At 42.5% G+C, this 16,719-nt stretch overlaps 1 protein-coding gene across 1 annotated transcript in view; it reads right to left on the bottom strand.

The window, feature by feature from the left end:
• The window catches only part of NIPA1 (NIPA magnesium transporter 1), a 50,393-nt gene extending 46,981 nt beyond the window's left edge, over window positions 1-3,412 (bottom strand). The window contains exon 1 of the mRNA XM_052636201.1: window positions 3,250-3,412. Within this exon, the coding sequence (XP_052492161.1) occupies window positions 3,250-3,412 (163 nt within the window). The remainder of the gene's footprint in view (window positions 1-3,249) is intronic.
• Between the last annotated feature and the right edge of the window lie 13,307 nt (window positions 3,413-16,719).

The following is a 16,719-nucleotide window of genomic DNA, read 5'->3' as shown; positions in this document are numbered from 1 at the left end:
TCGGACACGACTGAGTGACTGAACTGAACTGACCTGGTTTTAATCAAAGGGAATTTTTTAAAAGTTCATGGTTCTTCCAGGTTTAGGACATTCTAATAGAGTTACTCATTTATGTAGTTCTCCAAAGCCTCCAGCAAATCCTTGCATATGACTTTCCTGAGTCTGTCTCTACAATGTCAGTCTGAGGGTAGGACACCATCCCCCTAGCTAAGAGGCTCCATCCTAGCCTATCTACCAGCACAGGAATTCTAGTATTGCAACTGGCCTTCAACAAACATCTTTACACTCGATGATTATCTTGTTTCTCTTTTAAAAGCTCTGCTTCAAGTGGGTTCTAACACTAAACATATTATCAATGTCCTGTAGCCCCAGGTGCTCCCGGACCTCTTCCCCTCTTGAGTCCTTCAAAGCCACCCAGAAGCGAGGCAGTTTCACCTTAAGCCTGTGTTGTGGACGGTGCTCCTAGCCTATCCATTTTCATTCTACGTGTGGTATTCTATTCTAGGTCCTTTCAAGGGTGAGTGAAAGCTAGTAACAGAGGAAGCTGTACCCCAACCCCTCCCAGCCAATAGAAGGGCTGTGACCAGAATGGTGGCTCTCCTGAAGCTGGGACTCAAAAGAAATGCTGGTGCATGGCAATGCAATAAAGTTGAAACTTTAAGTGAGACAGCTTTTTGCAGAGTTAGAAACCATTCCTTAACACAAGAACTTGACTCCCCAGTTTTCAGCCACCTCCTCTGTCCTCCCATCTCCTCCATTTCAGTCATTTCATAATGGCCAACTATGCTGCTTGTCAGCAGAAGCAGAAAAAGGATTCAGGAGGAGCTGATTTTGAAATTACTTGTCCTCGATACCTACAACAGTGTCTGACATATAATAAGACTTCCATGAACATCTGCTGAACAAATGAAAACTAATTTATCAAAACAAGACTCTATGTCCATACTCTACCATTATGAGAGGAATGCAGCTAGCTTGAATTAGTAATGGTGGATAGTAACTGGGGAAGAACGAAATTAGCAAATACCACATTTTCACTCATTAATTTAAGGGCATAGTGTGCAAACATAAATAAAAACATCAATATTTTTTTTTCAGGTTTCTGTGGGTTTTTTCTTATTCACTAACTCCCTTGAACACATAAGCTGAGCTGAAACAACACATTTAGTTTTACTCAATAATCATTGTTATCTGTTAAGTCTATATTCAGGTTTCCCTAGATTTTACCTAATGTCATATGGTCATGAGTCCTCAGGTTCCTCCTGGTTCTGACAATCTCTCAGACTTTACAGCCTTGACAGGAGGGCTGCAGATATTTTTCAGGCTATATCTGAATTCAGCTTTGTGTGGTGTTTTTCTCATGGTTAAACTGGGTTCGGGAGATCATGTACCCATCCTATCAAGGGCACATATGTTGTTTATTTTTTGAATTACAGCAAATACTTCACCCTAAAGCCCCTCAAACTGACAGGTGCTCCCTGAAAAGTGTGCAGCTGCCAGATGGCTATTTCCTACCTTAGAGTTTACAGCCGCATCTAAGGGAAACTACATTAGATTTCATTTAGATCTTATGTATAGACTGCAACATTTTCCCTTTGAAGCTGAATTCTTTAACAAATATCTATGATTTCATATTTTCTCTTGAGGTTATAGGTCCCTTTATCTCTTTCCTCAATTCACTCATGGCTGAACATCCAGGGCGCTCAAGAGAGTTTCACTTGCATTCTAGAATTTGAACTATTAAATGAGTTAACTTATTCTTAAACCCATGACCTGGTGGCTTCCTCCTTCCCAGAAAGCTCCTAACACTATTCTTGTAGAACACAATGAACAACCACAAGACCTTCTCAGTCCTTCTGGACAGGTTCATTAGCAGTTTTAAAGCATGCTACATCTTGCCTTCAGTAAACAATCTCAACCTCTCTTAGGACACAGGAACACTGGCAAAAAACCCTGCACATCTCTCACTTTCAATACTGATAAGGAGTGTCCACCTCAAGCAATAGTCAGTCAGCCCATTCTTGGTTATTTTAATCTGTCTTGCGTGTTCTTCACACTGAAAATCATTTGTAGTCAAATCAGTTCAGTTCAGTCGCTCAGTCGTGTCCGACTCTTTGCGACCGCATGAATTGCAGCACGCCAGGCCTCCCTGTCCATCACTAACTCCCGGAGTTCACTCAAACTCATGTCCATCGAGTCAGTGATGCCATCCAGCCATCTCATCCTCTGTCATCCCCTTCTCCTCCTGCCCCCAATCCCTCCCAGCATCAGTCTTTTCCAATGAGTCAACTCTTCACATGAGGTGGCCAAAGTACTGGAGTTTCAGCTTTAGCATCAGTCCTTCCAAAGAAATCCCAGGGCTGATCTTCAGAATGGACTGGCTGGATCTCCTTGCAGTCCAAGGGATTCTCAAGAGTCTTCTCCAACACCACAGTTCAAAAGCATCTGTTCTGCGCTCAGCTTTCTTCACAGTCCAACTCTCATATCCATACATTGTAGTCAAATAGGTCAAATCTAAACCAAAGATGATTCAAGTCGAGGACCTCAGGAACAGAAGCCACAGGAAAGCACAGACCCCGAGGCCAAGCGCCTCCTTGGCCCACAAGTCCCACCCTGGCCTGCCTAGCGCACATTTTTTCTTCGGCACTGATATGGCCACTGCGGGGAGAGAGGTCAGCAGACCCTGCCCTCCAAGTGCACCCCAGGCCCGAGTCACAGCAAAGGTGGGAGGCCAGTCGCTCCTCCCGGTCCGGCAGTGGACTCTGACCATTCCGGGAATACTGCACACAAGAAGCTTTCCCTAAGCAGCCGGCGAATGCAGGTGACAGGGACACGGGGCGACAACCAGAGGGCAGGTAGGCGGGCTGCATGGCTGCAAAGGGACTGGGTCTGCGAGGCAGGAAAGAAGTCTGCTGGAAAAACCTTATAAAACTGAAGACGGCCTTGGCAGCCGCTGGGAAGAGAGAAAAACAGTGGCGGCGACACCACCACCATCGCTCAGGGCGGGCGGCTGATGTCCCCGGCAGCTTTCCTAGCAGAGACGCTCCTGGCGCGCAGGGCAGCGTCTGTGCCTGCGCTCCGGGTGGGCTAAGGGGTCCCCCGCCCGCGCAGCTCGCCCTTCGGAGGTGCCCCGCCTGGTCTGACGATCCGAACACTCCCCTACTTGAGGCACCTTCTCTCCCAACACCCTTCGGCGGCTCCCCCCACACCCCCCGCCCCCACCCCGAGCAGGGCCGCTGCCCGCCCTACCTCGCCGCTTGGCGCGCACGATGCCCTTCTTCTGAAGCACGAACGTGGACCCGTTCACCAGGCTCGACACTACGGCCACGCCCAGGCCGAGCGACACGGCGGCGGGGCTCGGGCTGCGCGCCCCCTCCCCGGCCGCCGCCGCTGCAGCAGCCGCAGTCCCCATTCCGCCCGTGCCCGCCCTCTGCGCCTGCGCGCTCGCGCGCCCGGCCAGAAGGCGGGGGCCGGCTCCACCGCAGAGCGACTGGGCTGTGGGGCAGGGGGGACCTTGGGCGGCACGGAGGCAGGGTGGAGTCTGGGCTCCTCGTGGAGGTCAGGCGGAGGGTGGATCCCGAGTTCTGGGAGGAGGGTGAGCGCCGAGAGGACGCGAATGAGGGTTCGGAGCGCATTAAGAGAGGCGGCGACGGTGAGGGATGGAGTGAGACTGTAGGTGGGTGGGTGTAGAGAGGCGGAGTTTCCAGATTTGGCAACTGCAAATACAGGACCCCCAGTTAAGTTTGCATCTCAGATAAACACATAATTTTTAGTGGTTGTCCCATCCAATATTCGGGACTGAAAAAGCGCCAACAAGACGCAGTCCTAACTGGGATCATGGACTCCCACAAAGCTGGTCCGGGATCAGCAGGGAGCCGCCCCTGGGGCCTGAAGCCAAGCCAGCTATGGAAACTCAAATGGGACCACTAAATGAAGTCATCTGCCTCCGCACTGGAGCAGTGAGCTTGTAATCATACTGTCTATCCCAATTTATTTTTGATAAAACGTACCAAATTTCAGAAAACACGGAACAGTATTTTAAAATTACTCAAGCTCACTACCCTAGCCTAATAGTTATTATTTGAAATGTTTTCCTACCTAAAGTACAATTTAATTACAATATACAAAATAGCCTTTTTATTTAATATACCATAATCAGTTTTAATGTTGCTGCATAATGATTGTTTTAATGATAGTATGGTGTTGGTGGTTTAGTTGCGAAGTCATGTCTGACTCTTGCAATCCCATGGACTGGGAACCTACCAGGCTCCTCTGTCCATGGGATTCTTCAGGGAAGAATGCTGGAGTGGGTTGCCATTTCCTTCTCAGCGTTAAAGTTCTCATATAGAAATACAGAAATGATAATATAATCTCCCATAAAGTTAATTACCATAATCTGTGTAACTATTTGGCTGTTGTTGGTTGTTACTGTTGAGTCCTGCCCCAGGCCATAGGTACAAGGACTTGTACCAAGGCCACAGAAGCAGAGCCCAGAATCAACCTCACCCAAGAAGCTAATTGAACCCCTTTATAATGTTTGCCAAAAGCCCGTGATCATCACTAACTCCAAACTCCTAACTCCAAGTTAGGCAAAAATGCCCACTCCAGTAAACAGCCTATAGCTCCTCAACCAATCACCTAATGCCAACCTTCCAGCAGGATTTTTTTTTGTCTTGAAACTATAAAGATTGGCTACTAAGCCACAAAAATACTGACTCTCCCTGGTTTGTCAGGAGTTTGGCCTGCTGCACTTAAAGCACCTTCATTATCTCTGCTCTTTCCTCCTAATAAACTCATTCCCTTCTGAAATACTCTATGCCTGGAAATTGTTTTCCAACCTGAGCTCAGACTGCTTCAACAGTAAGGTTGCTACCAGTTTGTTTTTCTATTATAAGTGACCATTTTCTTAAGTTTTAAAAATGCTGAAGAGTATCAATCTATACCTATATACATCACTGTTTATGAAGCAATATAAAATCAAATACTATTTCTGTATGAAAACTTTTATGGTGAATGAATCTAGTCTCTGCTTATTCTTTCTTGTTGTGGTAATGTATACGTAACATAAAACTTACCATTTTAACCATTTCAAAATATACAATTCAGTGGCATTAATTACATTGACAATATTGAGCAACCCTTGTTACTATTTCCAAAAGTTTTCCATTATTACAAACAGAAACTCTGTAACCATAAAGCTTATCCCATTTTCCTCCCCCTGCTGCTGCTAAGTCGCTTCAGTCATGTCCGACTCTGTGCGACCCCACAGACAGCAGCCCACTAGGCTCCCCTGTCCCTGGGATCCTCCAGGCAAGAATACTAGAGTGGGTTGCCATTTCCTTCTCCAATGCATGAAAGTGAAAAGTGAAAGGGAAGTCGCTCAGTTGTGTCTGACTTTTAGCGACCCCATGGACTGCAACCCACCAGGCTCCTCCATCCATGGGATTTTTCCAGGCAACCAGTAAGCTACTTTCTGCCTCTGTGAATCTGCCTATTTTAGATATTTCATATAAGTGGAATTGAACTATATTTGTCCTTCTGTGACTGGCTTGTGTCACTCAGTATAACATTTTTGAGGTTCATGCATGTTGTAGCATTTGTCCATGCATGTGTTGTAATATTCCTTTTATGACTGAGTAATATTCCACTGTAGGTGTATACAGTAGTCCCCTCTATGCAAGGTTTCACTTTACTTGGTTTCAGTTACCCAAACTCAACGTGGTCTAAAATGTTAAATAGAAAATTCCAGAAATAAATAATTCATAAATTTTAAATTGCATGCTGTTCTGAGTACTGTAGTGTGATGAAATCTCATGCCATCCTGCCCAGGACGTGAATTATCCCTTTGCCCACTGTATACCATCCATTTGGTCATTTCGTAGCATCTTAGTTATCACATCGACTACTGGTAGTACAGTGTTAATGTTCATGCAACCCTTATTTTACTTAATAATGGCTCCAAAGTACAAGAGCAGTGATGCTGACAACTTGAATGTGCCAAAGAGAAGCTCTAATGTACTTCTGTCATGTGAAAAGGTGAAAGTTCTCAACTTAAAAAGTAAAGGAAAGAAAACAAATTGTATTCTAAGGTCATATGATCTACACTTAGAATGAATCTTCTATCCATGAAATTGTGAAGAAGGAAAAAGAAATCTGTGCTGGTTTTGCTGTTATACCTCAAACTGCAGAAGTTATGGCCACAGGGATAAGTGCTTAGTCAAGATGAAAAAGGCATCACATTTGTACAAGAAGATATTTTGAGAGATAGACTACATTCACATAACTTTTGTTACCATGCATGCATGCTAAGTCACTTCAGTCATGTCCAACTTTGAACGACACTATAGACTATAGCCTACCAGGCTCCTCTGTCCATGCAATTCTCCATGAAGAATACTGGAATGGGTTTGCCATGCCCTCCTCCAGGGGATCTTCCTGACCCAGGGATTGAACCGGCATCTCTTATGTCTCCTGCATTGGCAGACTGATTCTTTACCACTAGCACCACCTGGGAAGCCCTTTTATTACAATGTATTGTCACAATTGTTCTATTTTATCATTATTGTTGTTAATCTCTTCCTGTGCATAATTTACTAATTAAACATTGTCATAAGTGGCACCCCACTCCAGTACTCTTGCCTGGAAAATCCCATGGATGGAGGAGCCTGATGAGCTGCAGTTCATGGGGTTGCTAAGAGTTGGACACGACTGAGCAACTTTACCTTCACGTTTCACTTTCATGCATTGAAGAAGGAAATGGCAACCCACTCCAGTATTCTTGCTTGGAGAATCCCAGAGATGGCGGAGCCTGGTGGGCTGCCTTCTATGGGGTCGCACAGAGTCGAACTAAAGCGACTTAGCAGCAGCAGCAGCAAGTATGTATTTACTGGGGGAAACACAGTGTATATAGAGTTCAGTACTATCTGAAGTCTCAGCCATCCACTGGGGTTCTTGGAGCATATTGCCTGCAGGTTACAGGGGACTTCCCTGGTGGCTGAGATGGTAAAGAATCTACTTGCAATACAGGAGACCCTAGTTGGATTCCTGGGTTGGGAGGATCCCCTGGAGAAGGGACAGACTCACCCACTCCAGTATTCTAGAGCTTCCTCGGTGGCTCAGATGGTAATGAATTCACCTGTAATGCGGGAGACCTGGGTTCAATCACTGGGTTGGGAAGATCCCCTGGAGGAGGGTAAGGCAACCCTCTCCAGTATTCCTGCCTAGAGAATCCACATGGACAGAGGAGCCTGGCAGGATACAGCCCATGGGGTCACAAAGAGTCGGATACGATTGAGTGACACAGCACAAAGGAGGACTACTGTACAACATTTTGTTTATCTAGTCATCTTTTGATGGACAATTCAGTTGTTTCCACCTTTTGGCTGTTGTGAATGTTGTTACAGTGATCATTGTCATGAAAGTTTCCATTGGCGTCTCTGACTTAAATTCTTTGGGGTATATACCTAAGAGTGGAATTACTGAGTCACGTGGTAAATTCTATATTTAGCTTTTTGAAGAACCACCAAACTTTTCCACAACCACTATATCATTTTATGTCCCCACCAGTAATACATGAGGGTTCCAATTTCTCCAAATTATCACCAATACTTCTTATTTTCCCATAGTCTTTTCCACATAGCCATTCTAGTAGGTATGAAGTGGTTGCTTATTCTTTTTAAATATGCTACTAAACATCAATGATGTTTTTTGAAAACATAAACAACATCTTGTATCTTAAATCTCAGCAGAAGCAAGTGGACACAGCAGCAACAACATTACCAAAATCATAATGTTTTACTTTTCTAATAATGCTACTTAAAAGAAAAAGACTAAAGTGCTTTTGGAAAAGGAGGCATGCTAAGTTTAAAAAAAAAACTCAATAAATTTAGAGAATATAACATCATCTCAAATTTCATATCGCTAAAGTAACTTATTACCATTGAGAACTCCACTCCAGACAGTGTTCCAGGATATGAATATATGGTAGACATTTTATCCAGTGGGAAGGCACATGTACATAACTTGGATTTAACATTTAAAAAACTGAAAAGAAACTGAAGTAACTACCCAAGATGAGATAAACACTAATACACCATAAGAGATATTAGTTCCTTAAAGATACCACTAAAATTTAAATGAAAATCAGTAAGAGATGGTAGTTGTTATGTTTTTCTTAACTCCACATTTCAAACTTAGACAGTATCAATGGGAAGTGAGGAAATCGGCTTACTTCCTGACTCCTTGAAATGTTTTATGTGTTGAGACATATAACACTTGGAGACTATTCTTTATTTATACCTATCTTAAATACATATGAATTGAGGTGCTCCTACATTGGGTGCATAGATATTTACAATTGTTATGTCTTTCTCTTGGATTGATCCTTTGATCATTATGTAGTGTCCTTCCTTCTCTCTTGTAATCTTCTTTATGTTAAGGTCTATTTTGTCTGTTGGAGAAGGAAATGGCAACCTACTCCAGTATCCTTGCCTGGAGATTCCCATGGACGGAAAAGCCTGGTAGGCTACAGTCCACAGGGTCGCAAAGAGTTGGACACGACTGAGCAACTTCACTTGTCTGTTAGGGGGATTGTTACTCCAGCTTTCTTTTGCTTCCCGTTTGCATGGAATATATTTTTCCATTCTCTCACTTTCGGTCTACATGTGTCTTTAGGTGTGACGTGGGTTTCTTGTAGACACCATATATATGGGTCTTGTTTTTGTATCCATTCAGCCAGTCTGTGTCTTTTGGTTGGAGCACTTAGTCCATTTACATTTAAAATAGTTATTGATATATGTGTTCCTATTGCCATCTTCTAATTGTTTGGGGTTAATTTTGTAGATCTTTTTCCTTCTGTTGTATTTCCTGACTGTATAAGTCCATTTAACATTTGTTGTAAAGCTGGTTGGGTGGTACTGAATTGTCTTAATTTTTGCTTGTCTGAAAAGCTCTTTATTTCTCCATCAAATTTGAATGGAATCCTTGCTGGGTACAGTAATCTTGGTTGTAGATTTTTCCCTTTCAGTACTTTAAATATATCCTGCCATTCCCTTCTGGCCTGCAGAGTTTCTGCTGCAACATCAGCTGTTAAGCACATGGGATTTCCCTTGTACATTACTTGTTTCTTCTCCCTTGTTGCTTTTAGTATTCTTTCTTTGTGTTCAGTCTTTGATAGTTTGATTAGTATGTGTCTTGGTGTGTTTCTCCTTGGGTTTATCCTGTATGGGATTCTTTGTGCCTCTTGGACTTCATTGGCTATTTCCTTTTCCATGTTGGGGAAATTTTCAACCAGAATCTCTTCAAAAATTTTCTCATACCCTTTCTTTTTCTCTTCCTCTTCTGGGCTCCTATAATTCAAATGCTGGTGCATTTGATATGGTCCCAGAGGTCTCTTAAATATATATGAAAGTGAGTCATTGTTCATATCATCCTTTTACCAAGGTTTCCCATTCATCTGTGATCCACTGGAAATTTTTTAATGACTGTATATTAAAAATAACAACTATGGGTTCTACACTCTTTAGGCTTTTTTATTTACAGAGAGTGTGCTTGAACTACAAAATGGACATGTCTTATATTTCCAGGCTATACTTTATTTTCCTAAAACTTTGTGGGTATTGTCCCATTGCCTTCTGACATTCAATGTTATTTTAAGTCTGAGTCCAAAGTCAGGGGAAATTGAACCCAAACATGGTATAAATAATGTTGAGGAATGGTTGTTAATTTTCTTGGGTATAGTAATAAAATTGTGACTATATTAATATCTTGACTATTACAGACAACTATGAAAGTATTTACAGATGAAACAATTACACTGCAGATTTGATTTTTTTTTTTAAATTTCGCAAGGAAAATAAAAAAGAGTGTGTGAGCCTGTATGGAAATGGATTTGTCAAGCAAACGACACCTGTAACCACCCCAGGAAAAAGTCCTACTGCATGGAGGATAGCAAATAGCATAGGAATGCCTGCCAGCAAGACCAGCAGTCCCAGGATATCTACTCTCTCCATGGTTTGTAGATGTCAGGGTTGCCAGGAGAGACACGGCTCATGGATGGAAACTGGGTGGAACCCTTTACTCACATGCGAAAGAGGCAGAGCAAGGTCAGCTTCAATAGTGGACATTGGTCCCTCATGGTCAGGGATGCAAATAAAAAATGCAAATGAAAAGTCAGGAAAGATTGAAAAAGCTGTTGTTTTCTTTCATCATAAAGTATTTCAAGTGTATATAGAAGTACTGAGAATAACACTTTTTAAAAATCTATGAATTCATTCTTCCAAATCTGTCTAATCCTGTTATTTTGCTGTTTGCGTCAAAAGTTTTAAGGAAATGGGTAGTAGGAGAGACTCTTTATCTCACCTCTCTTCTGCTTAGTGCCTCCAGAATTATTTATTCTGGAAGCACAATAGCTCAATCAGGGTATATTACAATATTGCTCAATCTATATCATTCTTCATAGCACACAGTATATCCTTTCTTTTGTAGATTGTTTTTCCTTCTTTCAGCCAATTCTTTACCACTGTGGGTTTTTTAAAATATATTTTTAAAATTTATTTGGGCATACAAGATCTTTTAGTTGCAGCCTGCAGGATCCATTTCCCTGACCAGGGATCAAACCCATGTTCCCTGCATTGACAGGTGGATTCCTAACTACTGGATCACCAGTAAAGTCCCTACCACTGTGTTTTTTAAATATCCTCAAACTATCCTTCTTCTTCTTGGGTTCTATCAGGTAAATTCTCTTTTAAAGACTCCAGTTCTCTTTGTGTTGAATAGTATCTTATCTGTATTTTCTTAATTATCTCCATATATATCATTGGAAGAGACCCTGATGCTGGGAAAGATTGAAGGCAGAAGAGGGTGACAGAAGTTGGATGGTATCTCCGATTCAATGGACATGAACTTGGGCAAACTCCAGGAGATGGTGAGGGACAGAGAAGCCTGGTGTGCTGCTGTCTTTGGGGTCTCGAAGAGTCGGACACAACTTGGTGGCTGAACAACAACCAGTAGGAGAAAACCGCTAATAGGATAATGGTGGTGTTCTATTTCTTTGGCTCTGAAATTTTCTTTTTCATTTTATCCATTGTCTTGTTATCCAGTGTCTGAGTTCTTCTTTCATTGTCCTATGTTCTTATTAAGCATCTGTGTTGGGGGTTCCCAAGACCACTCAGTGGTTTGATGATTCGCAGCTGCTGCTGCTGCTGCTGCTGCTAAGTCACTTCAGTTGTGTCTGACTCTGTGCGACCCCATAGATAAGAGCCCACCAGGCTCCACCATCCTTGGGATTCTCCAGGCAAGAACACTGGAGTGGGTTGCCATTTCCTTCTCCAATGCATGAAAGTGAAAAATGAAAGTGAAGTCACTCAGTCGTGTCTGACTCTTTGCGGACCCCATAGACTGCAGCCTACCAGGCTCATCTGTCCATAGGATTTTCCAGGCAAGAGTACTGGAGTGGGGTGCCATTGCCTTCTCCATTGATGATTCACTAGCAAGACCCATAAGGACTCAGCATATAGTCATGCTCATGACGTTGGCTTTTACAATGCAAGGCTGTAAAGCAAAATCAGCAAAGGGAAAGGTCCATAGGTTGAAGTCTGGATGAAACCAAGAGTCAGCTTCCAAGAGTTCTCTTTCCAAGGTCACACAGTATGTGCTTAATTCCTTCAACAATGAGCTGTGACAACATGTATGAAGTGCAATCTGCCATGAAAACTTGCCTGACCCCAGGAGTCTAAAGATTTTCTCTGTGGTCAGTCATACACCGAAATTCAAGACCTCCTACAGGAAAGCAAGAGTTCAACATAACCCCTGTTGTTTGCACAATAAACAGGCACAGTGAACCATTCTTATCAGTTAGGGGAAAAGATAATAATGAAGCTGTCAGAGGCCTAACTAAATCCAAGTTCCCAGAGGTCACCCAATGGAAAACTTTGCAAGCAGGCCTCTCAGGACAGTTTATCTACCCATCTATCTATCTGTCTGTGTGTCTGTCTTTTTCTTCCCTTTCTTTCTTTCTTTTTTCTCTTGTGTATTTGCAGTTAGAGTTTCCTCCATACATCAGTTATAGTAAGGGAAGTACGCTCATAAAAGGTATCTGAATAGATAAACTAGGCATCACAAAGCCAACAGATTGATTCTATTAATTTTAAAAGCAGGAGGAACTCAAGTCTTACTCAGAAAAAACTATTTACTCATTTTTACACACAGAGCTTCCCAGGTGGCTCAATTGGTAAAGAATCAGTCTGCCAATACAAGAGTATTAAGAGATGCAGTTTCAATCCCTGGGTTGGGAAGAGCCCCTAGAGGAGGTAATGGCAATCCACTCCAGTATTCTTGCCTGGAGAATTCTATGGGGAGAAGAATGTTAATGTTAACTTAACTCTTTTAATGTTAAAAGGAGTCTCAGTCAATATCTTGATTTCAGCCTTGTGAGACCCTAAGGAGAGAACCAGCTAAGCCATGCTGAGTCCTTACATACAGAAACTGTAAGATAATAAATACTTTAAGCCTCTAATTTTGTCATACAACAATAGATAACTAATGAAGTCTGCTAGTTTTTTTGTGTGTGACAAAATTTTATTTGTTCTTCTATTCATATTTTCTATACATTGGATGTTACTTTTACATGTTTAATTAGATTCCAGTTCTACTTTTTAATGTTAAAAATATGACATAGATAGTGCTAATGATTTTATGTCTATTGTATCAAATCTGGAGGCACCCAATGCCTGTAAAGTCAGTGGGTTCAGGTGATAAGAACCTGATTCCTCCACTCTAAACTCTCCCTTCATCCTTTCAACTAATAGTTTCATTCATTGCCTGAATAAATTAATATGATGAAATGGTGATTTCTATAAGTCAGTCAGCTTTTCTGCTGCTGCTAAATCGCTTCAGTCGTGTCCGACTCTGTGCGACCCCATAGACGGCAGCCCACTAGGCTCCCCCGCCTCTGGGATTCTCCAGGCAAGAACACTGGAGTGGGTTGCCATTTCCTTCTCCAATGCGCAAAAGTAAAAAGTGAAAGTGAAGTCACTCAGTCGTGTCTGACTCTTAGCGACCCCATCGACTGCAGCCTACCAGACTCCTCCGTCCATGGGGTTTTCCAGGCAAGAGTGCTAGAGTGGGGTGCCATTGCCTTCTCCAAGTCAGCTTTTCTACATTTACTAATTGGAATCTTAAGTGTGCAGCTTGGTCTATCTATCTATCTAACTGCTGCCCAGATCAAGATAAACAAAATTCCTAAGACCCCAGAAGACTCCTTTTCATTTTATCATTTAGTTTGCTTTCTTGAACTTCATGTGGTGGTGGTGAAGTCACTGTGTCATCTCCAACTCTTGTGACCTCATGGACTGTAGCCCACCAAGACTGTCCCTAAGATTTTCCAGGTAAGAATATTGAAGTGGGGTGCCATTTCCTTCTCCAGGAGATCTTCCTGACCTAGGGACCAAACCCTGGTCTTCTGAAATTCAAGCATATTCTTTACCAACTGAGCTACTAGGGAAGCCCTTGAACTTCATATAAGTGAAACTATACAGTGAATTTTCCCTTGTACCTCATTTCTTCCTTCAACCTAATATCTGTGAGATTAGTCCATGTTATTGAATGTTCTACCGCCTCATTCTGTGTGTGGGTGTAGTACTCCATTAAGTGAGTATCACAGGATTTATCCATTCTCTGGTTGATGGGCATTTAGATTGTATGAACTTGGGGAATATTAAGAAGAAAAATGACTATGGGATTTCCTGGTGGTCCAGTTGTTAAGAATCTGCCTGCCAGTGCAGGGGACTCAGATTCAATCCCTGGTCCAGGAAGATAACACATGGCGGGGGGCAGCCAAGCCTGAGTGCCACAACTACTGAAGCCTGCATGCTCTAGAACCTGTGTGCCTCAACAAGAGAAGCCACCATAGTGACTAGCCCTTGTTAGAGAAAGCCCATGTGCAGCAACAAAGACCCAGTGCAGCCAAAAACAAAATAAATAATTGTTTAAATGGTTATGAACATTGTTATACAAATCTCCTTGTGGACATATGCACTCATTTCTCTTGTGTAAATACCTAGGGGTAGAATTTCTGAGGGTAGGAATATGTTCACAAAACAACTTTGTAATGTGATTTTACTACTCTCTACTCCCACAAACATTGTTTGACAGTTCTGATACCACCACACATTTACCAATACTCAGTATAACACAACATTTAACTTGTAACAGAGATAAAACAATGGAAATACCCAAAGTAGTATGCACATTCCGAAGTAATATTCAGTAAAGTACCAGTTTTGTTCATCTAATTCTGGTACTAAAAACCATGATACAGCCAACTTGGAGAAGGAAGTTTGCAGAACCATCCCAGTGAGGCACGTGTCTCATACACTCCAGTCACAGAAGAAAGAGAAGGGATGGAGGAGGCTTCTTCTGGGCATGCTGATCTCTCCTGATCTTGCTTGCTTGGCCAGAGAAAGAGTAAGGAGAGCAGAAAGCAGTGTCTTCTGCCCCATCCTCCATGAAGAGGCTAGCCCCTTGACTTCTCTTTCAGGAATTATGAAATCCATAGGTCCTTGGCATATTTATTCACTGAACATGGTTTAAAGCAACTTCTTCCTAGCTCTGTTGGATGAGTCCCATGAAAAGAGCTGAGGCTGACAAGTGGTTTTTGAAGGAAGAAGCCCTCTGGTCAGAGTCTTTGGACCTCTAGTTCTTGTGACTGAGGTGAGGCTGTCTAGGAAAAGCCTTCTTGTCTGGAACAGGGAGTCCACAGTAGTGATGCCAGCAGGCCCCGGGGTCTGTGGTGGAGCCAAAAGGCCTTGAGAAGTCAGTGTTTAGCCCCATCTGAGAGAGTGCTCATGTTACTGAATGCACTGAGTCCTGCTGCTTGCAATTTACAAAATCAATCACATACAAATAGCAGAAAAGAAAAGTGACCTTAATCAGGATGCCAGAAATTCAAGGAGTTGGTAGGCTCAGTGTCTCAAAAAGCCACCTCTGAAGACTCTCCTTGGCCCTGAAACTTTTAAAGGGAAATGTAAAAGTAAACGCACTTAATCATTGAGATAGGGAGTCATCACCATCCTCTACTGTGTACAAGCTTGTGTACAGGCTTGTTGACCTCTTGTGATCTTCATCTAGAAGTATCTTGTTCGAATAGTTTTGGTCACACAGTGAAAAGTGAATCTGAGCTTTTGTTCACAGAGAAAAGAATGAACTGCACAAACACTCACAGTAGCAAGCAAACAGGATTTATTTCAGAGAGAAAGAAAATACAAAGCTGTCAGCATAGACACTGAGAGGGGGGGAAGTGCCCTGAAAAGGTGGGACGTACAGCAGTTTATATCCTTACTAGCATTGATTTGTACACTTTTGATTGGTTCTTACTTTTAACATGTGTCATTTCTAACCAATCAGTTTAAAGGTCACAGTGTTTAACTTGACATCTTTATGTCTTCTTTTGATCCTCAGATTGTTAGTTTTCATGGACATTAAGTCACCCTCCCACGACTTTTTTCATGACCCATGTCCATTTTACAATGGATCAGATGTATAGTCTAAAGATTAATGATCACCAGCTGTTTTTCCCTCAGGCATATGGAACAGAAGTTAATTACTACCCTTTCCTGGATCTGAGTGTTGATAATTTAATCAGTCCAAGGACTCTGAGAGCCAGGAATTCAGAAAAAAGCGTATAGTTTTAGGTTAATGAAGTGGGATTTTTCCTGAAAAGGCTGAGGTCTCAGAGTTCCTACACTAACTACCTAACAATTTCTGCCTCAATAGTTTGTTCAGGAGATTGCTGAAGAGGAGGCTAGGGAAGAAATCTGGTTGTCTATTAATTATTTATTCTTCATTTTTATTTCTTTGACCTACAGAACTGACAATTTAGGCAAAGTTGTGTGTGATTAAAAGATTTGAGTGGTGTGCTTGGGTGGGAGAAGAGTAGATGATGGTGAAACTACTAGGTGAAGTATTAGGGGCCCCCAACAGCCTTGACGTACTCCATAAAGGAGTACGTCAAGGCTGTATATTGTCACCCTGCTTATCTAACTTCTATGCAGAGTACATCATGAGAAACGCTGGACTGGAAGAAACACAAGCTGGAATCAAGATTGCTGGGAGAAATAACAATAACCTCAGATATGCAGATGACACCACCCTTATGGCAGAAAGTGAAGAGGAACTAAAGAGTCTCTTGATGAAAGTGAAAGAGGAGAGTGAAAAAGTTGGCCTAAAGCTCAACATTCAGAAAACGAAGATCATGGGATCTGGTCCCATCACTTCATGGGAAATAGATGGGGAAACAGTGGAAACAGTGACAAACTTTATTTTCTGGGGCTCCAAAATCACTGCAGATGGTGACTGCAGCCATGAAATTAAAAGACGCTTACTCCTTGGAAGAAAAGTTATGACCAACCTAGATAGCATATTCAAAAGCAGAGACATTACTTTGCCAACAAAGGTCCATCTAGTCAAGGCTATGGTTTTTCCAGTGGTCATGTATGGTTGTGAGAGTTGGACTGTGAAGAAGGCAGAGCGCCGAAGAATTGATGCTTTTGAACTGTGGTGTTGGAGAAGACTCTTGAGAGTCCCTTGGACTGCAAGGAGATCCAACCAGTCCATTCTGAAGGAGATCAGCCCTGGGATTTCTTTGGAAGGAATGATGCTAAAGCTGAAGCTCCAGTACTTTGGCCACCTGATGCGAAGAGTTGACTCATTGGAAAAGACTCT

This window comes from Budorcas taxicolor, chromosome 2 (genome assembly GCF_023091745.1).
Source record: "Budorcas taxicolor isolate Tak-1 chromosome 2, Takin1.1, whole genome shotgun sequence".
NCBI lineage: Eukaryota > Metazoa > Chordata > Mammalia > Artiodactyla > Bovidae > Budorcas > Budorcas taxicolor.
This window is presented reverse-complemented; position numbering and strand designations above follow the sequence as displayed.